This window comes from Oncorhynchus gorbuscha, linkage group LG25 (assembly GCF_021184085.1).
Source record: "Oncorhynchus gorbuscha isolate QuinsamMale2020 ecotype Even-year linkage group LG25, OgorEven_v1.0, whole genome shotgun sequence".
NCBI lineage: Eukaryota > Metazoa > Chordata > Actinopteri > Salmoniformes > Salmonidae > Oncorhynchus > Oncorhynchus gorbuscha.
The window spans coordinates 16,135,992-16,146,722 of NC_060197.1; the positions used below are offsets into that span (position 1 = coordinate 16,135,992).

At 39.7% G+C, this 10,731-nt stretch overlaps 1 protein-coding gene across 2 annotated transcripts in view; it reads left to right on the forward strand.

Moving 5' to 3' along the window:
- The window catches only part of LOC124014044 (ras-related and estrogen-regulated growth inhibitor), a 60,885-nt gene extending 58,432 nt beyond the window's left edge, over window positions 1-2,453 (forward strand). For both annotated transcript variants that reach the window (XM_046328714.1, XM_046328715.1), the window contains one exon: window positions 624-2,453. In XM_046328714.1, the coding sequence (XP_046184670.1) occupies window positions 624-1,034 (411 nt within the window). In that variant the 3' untranslated portion in view covers window positions 1,035-2,453. The remainder of the gene's footprint in view (window positions 1-623) is intronic.
- Window positions 2,454-10,731: the final 8,278 nt, after the last annotated feature.

The window sequence follows — 10,731 nt, forward strand, 5'->3', positions numbered from 1 at the left end:
AGTGGTGAGTACATATATCAATCCTTTTGATTCTTCTTGGACCCCGAAGGCATCCTTATACCTCATAAATCAGATAAGTTCAGAAGTCGGTCAGTTATATAGATGTCAAGTATCACTATGTTCAATGTGAGTTATGCAATAGTTATTGTAACAAAGTAAGTTATTATTACCAATAACAGTTAAGGTCAAGAATATCGCTGGCTCATGCAAGTTTAAGACTTCATTTGTTTTCAACACACGACTAGTAAGTTTTGTTAAGACAGCACTGGCTGTACCGTCTCGATGAAATCAGGAGCAGCTGCTGAAATTTGTACCCAGTTTCAGAAGGGTAGCCGACTGTTCAAATCTGGGGGGTTTAAAAAGTGTTATGTTGAGAAAGGAGAAATAAAGCATTTTAATCCGCTGAAAACATAGTGGAAGTTATTTTATAAAAAGCTCTGTTCAGATGCCTCAATTCTCCATCACTTGTTCAATGAAGGCTTGCATAGAGTTATTGTTTATTTGCCTTGTGGATATGCCAGACAACAAGTGGGCCTATTGGTCAACAGTACTCTAACTAGCTAGCTAGTTGCCGAAAGATTGTTGCTAAAAAAATATCCTGCCCTCCTGTATCTTTACCTCAGGAGGACACGCAGCAGAAGGAGAGCCACATGCGCTGGGGCGATGGCTTCGTCATTGTCTATGACATCACTGACCGGGGCAGCTTTGACGAAGTGGCTCCTTTGCGAGGTCTCCTAGAGGAAGTCAAGAAACCCAAGAATGTCCCGTTGGTTCTGGTGGGCAACAAAGCAGACCTAGACCATGCCCGACAGGTGGGCACAGAGGAGGGCGAGCGGCTGGCTGCCGAGATGGCGTGCGCCTTCTACGAGTGCTCGGCGTGCGCCGACGAGGGTGGCATGGTGGCAGAAGCATTCCATGAGCTGTGTCGCGAGTTGAGGCGCCGCAAGGTGGTCCAGGGCAAGGCCAGGCGCCGTAGCTCCACCACCCACGTCAAGCAGGCCATCAACAAGATGCTGACCAAGATCAGCAGCTAGGGGTAGCCGCTGAGCACACTCCACAAAGAGGATAAACTCAAGAAAAACTAAAGAACAAAGTGACTGATTTCAAGGGTTTAGATGTGTAGTAATATCATGCAGCCATCAAAGCTCCTAAAGAGCACAAATATAAAATTATGAATGAACAGCGAACCTCTTCGTACTTCGTATCAATGCACAATCAATGAAGATTTGCATTGATACAGAGTGTGCCAAAAATCACTCTCCATTCAACACTGATTCTAAAGGGGAAGGTTCTAGGCCATTATTACTCGCTTTTTGACCATGCTCCACAACTAAGGTCAGAAGCACAAAGGGGAACATAATAATCACATGATGGGAACTACTTTGTCCGTGAGGGAGGTGAAGATGCTTTTGTTTCATAGCCAACTGGGACATTTCTGTATACTGCCAAGGAAGCGGGGAGAGTCCGTTATTCAGAAATCCCAAATCTCTGAAATTCACTCTTCCTTCTTGAGCAGCATGGTGAATACCCCAGTTGTGTGGCTATAGCTCCACCTACTTTAAAGAAAATATTGTCCATGAACCCACCCTTTTGTTTATTAGAAATGATGGACAAACAATTTGTAGTTTCCTGTAGCTTGTTTGTGGGATAATGTTTTGATATGCTCTAGGCCATTGTTTCCCAACCCTGGTCCTCCACTACACATCCTTGTCGTAAACCTAGACAAGCACACCTGGTTCCACTTGTCAAGGCCTCGATGAGTTGCGTTAATCCAGGCCTACAACAAAAATGTGTACGTGGACCGGTGTTGGGAAACACGTCTCTAGGTCAACGGATGTATGTTCTTTGAGCAGCGTTAAAGGATTCATGAAACATCAACAGAGTTTTCATGGTCTTAGAACATTATGTAGTCTGTTTGCAGAGCTCTGTTGGCCTTGGGTACTTGTTGACCTTAGACATATCCTTTGAGCTGTGACACGATTGGTCAAATAAACAATTGTCCACCATACTATTATGACATCAAACAATGTCTCCCTCAACCCCCATCTCATACCAAGCAGAGGACAGGGCTATAGAGATCCTATCTCAAATATGTTTTTCATCTAAAGAACCTAAGATAGAGGACGAGGAGACCAAAGTTTTCAGTTTGTAAATCAACGCTAATACTGTTTCATGGTATTGTCCATCCATCATTCCGGTTCAAATTCCAGGGACGTTCTAAATGTACCTTAATTGTAAACTATGTATAATATTGCCTTTATCATTTGTCTCAAAGGAGTGTACAGTACATAACCCAGAGGCAGACAAAATGGTCGACATGTCTCCTATATTTTAACCAAATGCTGTTCCTTTGTTATCGAATGTACCTGAGCTGACTGAGTTTTGAGAATGGAGTTAAAATGGACAAATTTGCTGTGCAATTGTAATTAAACATTAGATACATGTATATCCAAGACAAGTTTGAAAATGTCTCTTTTCTGATTAATCTTCAACAGTATGTTGTCATGCATAAACAAATTTCATTGTTTTTGAGTCTAACGAAGCTGTATAATTCATATTATGGTTTAGAGTGACGGAAATGTCCCATTTGCACAATACTTGTCAATCATAATGAAAGGTGCCCTCCATGAATCAAACCACGGGGGAACCACTCTCAAAGGCTACAAGGCAAAGTGCTATTTCAAACCCTGCAATCCTTTTCCCAAAATGTCAAAAACATTACCACTTTTACCAAAAATCAATGTGTAATTCATGTGACCCAAACGACATATTATTGCTTGGGCAGTTAAGGAAACACAATACAAACCCTGTAGTCCTCAGAAAGAAAACACACTAAAGTCTTGGAGAGTTTGGGTGCTGTTTAGGAGTGTCCAGTCTCAGGGCGGATAAGCCTGCTGTAATTACAAAGTAGTGAATCTCTCAAAATAACTGCACCAGAGGACCACTACAACCCCAGTGCTCCTCCCTCTGGAGTCCCTAACCAGTAGCACACAGCTGGAGACAGTTAGCTCCCCATCACGTGACCGGTGTAGGCCTAAATATAGATTCATAGTTCGCAGACATGTGTACATTTGTCCATCCAATGACTGGTTGAATACTACAGGCCTGTAGATTGATTCATAGTTTGCAGATGTAGACTGTACATTTAGATGATGTCTCTTGGCTGTGTATTCTTGGACACAGACCAGTTGGAGAAGAAAGATGCTGTATCTATGGGATTATAAAGATGTCAGAACTGCATGAGTTTGCATTTAGAATTTCATGGTAGCAAGTTTGATTCCCAAATGTGTAATTAAATTTTGCAAGCATGTATCATGTGTGAAAGATTATACAACGGTAGCAAACTTGACATATGAATACATTCAATACAATTTGCAAGTATAATTTATTTTCAGAATTATTACAAGTCAATTTACGAGTATGAATATTCTGCTGTGAATCAAAAATACACTTGCATGCGCAGTCACTTGTCAAGAGATTCCCAAGTAAAAATCTTTGCACTCTGGAGACAGGACTTTTTACTCCTGACCAATCAGCTCCCTCTGCCAAAACCACAGCAACCTAACCATTGGCAGGATTGTTCCATTAATCAAATCTCAGGACGTAGCTACCCACATGCACAAGAGAGGATGAAGTAAATGAAACAAAACTATCTGCTGGAAAGTAAGTGTCTCTTATCTATATTCATTGCATTCTTTTGTGAAAAGGTATGACAGTAGTTTGCTTATCATGTGAAATATAATGGTACATTTCAGGTGAACTCCAGACCAGCTATTGCATTGGCAGATGCTATTGTCTTAGCTAGCTGGCCTCATTCATCCTAGCTTTACAATCAACTGGCTAGCTTTATCAGGCAGCTTTAGAAGGGAAAACAAATATATTTGCTAGTTAACCATCTGAATGATAAAGTTGATTATAAATGCCATTAGCTAGCTAGATATCTAGCTAAATTGAAACTGCTGGATGAAAGTTAACTAGTGAACTCCCACTGTCATCACTGTAGTGTGGCTAATGTTAGCTAGGTTTCTCAAAAATAAAAATACACCGTACCAGTTTGGACACACCACCACTCAAGGCAAAGGTGGCTACTTTGAAAAACCTCAAATATAAAATATATTTTGATTTAACACTTTTTGGTTACTACATTATTCCATATGTGTTATTTCATAGTTTGTCTTCACTATTCTACAATGTATTAAGAAAACCCTTGAATGAGTAGGTGTATCCAAACTTTTGACTGGTACTGTATATTATAAAAAAATAGTTTTGAAACTCATATCGCATTATGATTAATGGTTATAATTGCAATGCATAGCTGATAAGAAAAAAATATCAGTATGTACCTGGCTCAAGAGAAGGAATATAATATCTATTGTTTACAGGAAACTCATTCATCAATTTTAGATGAAGTTGTGTTGGAAAAGGTCCGGGGCAAAATATACTTCTCCCATGTTCGAAGAATCTCAAAAGGGATGATGATATTAATTACCAATAATTTTGATCCGAATGTGCAAGTTGGATGGATTCTTTTAAATATGTTATTTGAACATAAACCAATTTGGTTCAATCTATACGGTCCAATTAAATGATCCACGCTTCTTTGAAAATATATGTAATAATATATTAAGCCTAAAAACAATACAAGACTGAATACCTCAATGGACCATAAAGGAAATCACACTACAAACTATCACCTTTATGCACTTAAGGAAATGACGTATATCATGGATATATTGAAACTAGGGGATATGTGGAGGCTTAAATATCCTGACCTAGTGAGATATACATATACATGGGGCGGCAGGGTAGCCTAGTGGTTAGAGCATTGGACTAGTAACCGGAAGGTTGCAAGTATATGTTAGAGGAAAAACAAAAAGAAATGGAGGAACTTATTCAAGAAAGATCAAATCTAATATATTATAAAAATAAAGGTACCTGGATAGAATGGGGAAATAAGCATCCATTTTTAAAAATCTTCAACATAGAAATGCTAACAAAAGTGGATGCGATGTACTTTAAGCTACAGTATGTTTACATTTCCATCTCCTCCTTCTCCGCTAACTGTAGTTAATTTTAAGATTTTTTAAAATAATGTAAAATGAACAGCTGTACAGAAAGACTCATGTGAAGGCCAAATTACAGAGGAGTAACTTCTTGATGCAATTAAAGCTTTTAAGTCTGGGAAAACTACAGGGCTGGATGGCATACCTGTTGAGGTATACCAAAACGTTTTTGATGTACTCAGAGGAATGTTATTAGCATGTTTTAATCACTCCCATAAAAATGGTAGATTATCAGATACTCAACAAGGACTGATTTAATTTTTAATGAAAGAGGGCCAAAGTTGTAAACATAAATATCCAGTCCTTTTATAATATTGGAGGCTCCTTACACTTCAGTGTTGTGATGCACAAATTCTAGCCAAATGCATTGCACATAGAAGTAAAAAGGTATTGTTGGATATTATTCATCCGAGTCAGACAGGTTCTTTACATGGATGATACATTGGAGATAATATAAGACAAGTACTGGAAACAATAGAACACTGAAAAATCAGGGAAACCAGGTCTGGTATTCATGGCTGACTTTGAAAATGATAATGTACGGCTGGGAATGTATATATAAATGCCTGGAATATTTCGATTTTGGAGAATCTCTTATAAGATGGGTTAAAGTTATGTAAAGTAACCTTAGGTGTAAAATAGTAAATAATGGCTACTTCTCAGAAAGTATTAAACTGTCAAGAGGAGTAAAACAAGGTTGTCCACTGTCGGTGTATTTATTTATTATGGCCATTGAAATGTTAGCTATGTGGATCCAACAATAATATCAAGGGGCTAGAAATCCAGGGCTTAAAAACAAAGGTGTCATTGTATGCTGATGATTCAGCAGCCTCAGAGGCTCTAGATACCTTTTCTAACCTCTATGGATTACAACCTAATTATGATAAGTGTACTATATTTAAAGCCAGAGGGCATGTGATATATGGCCAATATACCACGGCTACGGGCTGTTCTTATGCACGACACAATGCAGAGTGCCTGTATACAGCCCTTAGTTGTGGTATATTGGCTATATACCACAACCCCCGAGGTGCCTTATTGTTGCCAATGTAATTAGCGAAAAGTAAAAATAAATGTTTAGTCATACCTGTGGTACACGGTCTGATAAACCACGGTTGTCAGCCTATCAGCATTTAGGGCTCGAATCACCCAGTTTATAATACTTATTGTATCACTAAGAAATATACATTTTACATTACTGTGTAGTTACCAATAAAATGGTCTGACAGTGAAGTGGACATACTCGGTACTCATATCCCGAAAGAAGGAAATTATCTAACTGCAATACATTTTAATAGAAAGTTAACAAAAATAGATAAGATCTTGCTACCATGGAAAGTAAAATAACTGTCTATTTGTCTAAAAATCACCCTGATTAACTCTTTAGTCATATCCAAGTTTAGCTAGTTGCTTCTGGCCTTGCCTACACTTGTTTTTAAAATGATATGAGCAATGAAATATTCAGTTTTATTTGGAACAGCAAGCCAGACAAAATTAAACTGGTCTATTTATATAATGACTGAATTCAGAGGGCAGAAATGACTAAATATTAAAGCATTAGACCTCTGACTAAAGGCTTCAGTCATAGAAAATGTACACTTACTCTGATCTCATTCTCTAGAAGATTAGTAAGAATGTCTCACCCCATGATCAAGAATGGCCTTTTTCCCCCTCTCTATTCAAATATAGCCATTTATTTTTTTAAATCTATAGAAAGTTGGTTTCATTTTCAGTTTAATCCACCAGAAAAAAACGGAACAAATATTAGGTTAAACTCAAATATACTAATTGATTAAAAAAAACAATATATTTGGAAATAATGTTTAAAAACAATATAATCTTTGTAAATTATATCATAAATAGGACTGGGAGAGTTGTCACACATGCAGTTAACAAAAATATATGGAAATGTCTGCTCTACTCAAAATGACAACCAACTATTTGCAGCATTACCGCGAAAATGGAAATAAAAAAAAAGGAAGTAAGAAACTTGTCTCTCGGTCCCGCATTAAAGACCAAAAGAGGTTAATGAAAATTGTGTTAAATAAAGTATACTAGTTCCATTTAAGGACCAAAAAAATTATAACTGTGCCATATAGATTGCAAAATATTCCATGGCACATGGTTTATGAACTGATACACCTTTCCACCTGGCTACCCCGACCAATAACTCAGCGTTCCATCCGTGGCCTCCAACTGCTTTTAAATGCTTCGGTAGAAGTGCATGCTCTTCAACCGATTGCTGTCCGCACCCTCCCGCCCGACTAGCATCACTACTCTAGAAGGTTCTGACATAGAATATGTGGACAACTACAAATACCTAGGTGTCTGGTTAGACTGTAAACTCTCCTTCCAGACTCACATTAGTAAGCATCTCCAATCCCAAAATAAATCTATAATCGGCTTCCTATTTCGCAACAAAGCCTCCTTCACTCATGCCGCCAAACATACCCTCGTAAAACTGACTATCCTATCGATCCTAGACTTCGGTGATGCCATTTACAAAATAGCCCGCAAGACTCTACTCATCAAACTGGATGTAGTCTATCAAAGTGCCATTTGTTTTATTAACAAAGCCCCATATACTACCCACCACTGCAACCTCTATGCTTTCGTTGGCTGGCCCTCACTATATATTCGTCACCAAACGCACTGGCTCCAGGTCATCTATAAGTCTTTGCTAGGTAAAGCCCCACCTTATCTCAGCTCACTGGTCAACATAGCAACACCCACCCGTAGAACACACTCCAGCAGGTATATTGCACTGGTCATCCCCAAAGCCACCTTTCCTTCCAGTTCTCTGCTGCCAATGACTGGAACAAATTGCAAAAATCTCTGAAGCTGGAGACTTTTATCTCCCTCTCGAACTTTAAGCATAAGCTGTCAGAGCAGCTTACCGATCACTGTACCTGTACACAGCACACCCGACTACCTCATCCCCATATTATTACTTACCTTCTTGCTTTTTTGCACCCTAGTATCTCTTCTTGCACATCATTATCTGCACATATCACTCCAGTATTAATGCTGTAATTATTTTCGCCACTTCGGCCTATTTATTGCCTACCTCCCTACTCTTCTACATAGATTCTTTCTATTTTTCTTTGTTATTGACTGTACGTTTATTTACGTGTAACCCTGTGTTGTTGTTTTTGTCACACTGCTATGCTTTATCTTGGCCAGGTCGCAGTTGTAAATGAGAACTTGTTCTCTGGTTAAATACAAAAAAAATAAAAAAAAAAATATATATGGGGGATACAACCATCCCAGTGATTTGAAAAGTCAGTCAAATCAATGATATAATAATAATACTATATTTTTGCTATCTTTACAATCTGTAGAAACTCTGTATAAACTATGAGAATTGGAAGGTTCAGAACTTTTGTGAAACATCACAGCACAGTTGAAGAATGTATGGCAAATAGAAATCATGGGGTTGAGAGATAGATGGGAGGGGTTGAGAGATAGATGGGAGGGGTTGAGTGGAGCTAAAGGGTGGGACAGAAAATAACAAGATGGACAGACACTAGACAGAGGAACTCTGCCTAGAAGGCCAGCATCCCGGAGTCGCCTCTTCACTGTTGACGTTGAAACGGGTGTTTTGTGGGTACTATTTAATGAAGCTGCCATTTGAGGACTTGTGATGCGTCTGTTTCTCAAACTAGACACTCTAAAGTACTTGTCCTCTTGCTCAGTTGTGCACCAGGGCCTCCCACTCCTCATTCTATTCCGGTTAGAGCCTGTTTGCGCTTTTCAGTGAAGGGAGTAGTACACAGCATTGTAAGAGATCTTCAGTTTCTTGGCAATTTCTCACATGGAATAGCCTTCATTTCTCAGAACAAGTTTCAGAAGAAAGTACTTTGTTTCTGGTCATTTTGAGCCTCTAATCAAACCCACAAATGCTGATGCTCCAGATACTCAACTAGTCTGAAGACGGACAGTTTTATTGCTTCTTTAAATCAGAAGAAAAATCTTCAGCTGTGCTAACATAATTGCAAAAGGGTTTTCTAATGATCAATTAGCTAATCCAAGTTTATCATGTTAAAAGGTTAACAACTTGCCATTGGAACACAGTGGTTGGTTGCTGATAATGGGCCTCTGTAGGTATTCCATTAAAAATCAGCAATTTCCAGCATTAACATTAATGTCTACGCTGTATTTCTGAACAATTTGATGTTATTTTAATGGACCAAAAATCTGCTTTTCTTTCAAAAACAAGGACATTTCTAAGTGACCCCAAACTTTTGAACGGCAATATATATTTCTATATGTATATACACTGCTCAAAAAAAAATAAAGGGAACACTAAAATAACACATGGTAGATCTGAATAAATGAAATATTCTTATCAAATACCTTTTTCTTCACATAGTTGAATGTGCTGACAACAAAATCACACAAAAATTATCAATGGAAATCAAATGTATCAACCCATGGAGGTCTGGATTTGGAGTGACACAAAATTAAAGTGGAAAACCACACTACAGGCTGATCCAACTTTGATGTAATGTCCTCAAAACAAGTCAAAATGAGGCTCAGTAGTGTGTGTGGCCTCCACGTGCCTGTATGACCTCCCTACAACGCCTGGGCATGCTCCTGATGAGGTGGCGGATGGTCTCCTGAAGGATCTCCTCCCAGACCTGGACTAAAGCATCCGCCAACTCCTGGACAGTCTGTGGTGCATGAGCGAGAAATGATGTCTCAGATGTGCTCAATTGGATTCAGGTCTGGGGAACTGGTGGGCCAGTCCATAGCATCAATGCCTTCCTCTTGCAGGAACTGCTGACACACTCCAGTCACATGAGGTCTAGCATTGTCTTGCATTAGGAGAAACTCAGGGCCAACCGCAGCAGCATATGGTCTCACAAGGTGTCTGAGGATCTCATCTCGGTACCTAATGACAGTCAGGCTACCTTTGGCGAGCACATGGTGGGCTGTGCGGCCCCCCAAATAAATGCCACCCCACACTATGACTGACCCACCGCCAAACCGGTCATGCTGGAGGATGTTGCAGGCAACAGAACGTTCTCCACGGCGTCTCCAGACTCTGTCACATCTGTAACATGCTCAGTGTGAACCTGATTTCATCTGTGAAGAGCACAGGGCGCCAGTGGCGAATTTGCTAATCTTGGTGTTCTCTGGCAAATGCCAAACGTCCTGCATGGTGTTGGGCTGTAAGCACAACCCCCACCTGTGGACGTCGGACCCTCATACCACCCTCATAGTCTGTTTCTGACCGTTTGAGCAGACACATGCACATTTGTGGCCTGCAGGAGGTAATTTTGCAGGGCTCTGGCAGTGCTCCTCCTGCTCCTCCTTGATGTGCCATCCTGGATGAGCTGAACTACTTGAGCCACTTGTGTGGGTTGTAGACTCCGTCTCATGCTACCACTAGAGTGAAAGCACCGCCAGCATTCAAAAGTGACCAAAACATCAGCCAGGAAGCATAAGAACTGAGAAGTGGTCTGTGGTTGCCACCTGCAGAACCACTCCTTTATTGGGGGTGTCTTGCTAATTGCCTATAATTTCCACCTGTTGTCTATTCCATTTGCACAACAGCATGTGAAATTTATTGTCAATCAGTGTTGCTTCCTAAGTGGACAGTTTGATTTCACAGAAGTGTGATTGACATGGAGTTACATTGTGTTTAAGTGTTCCCTTTATTTTT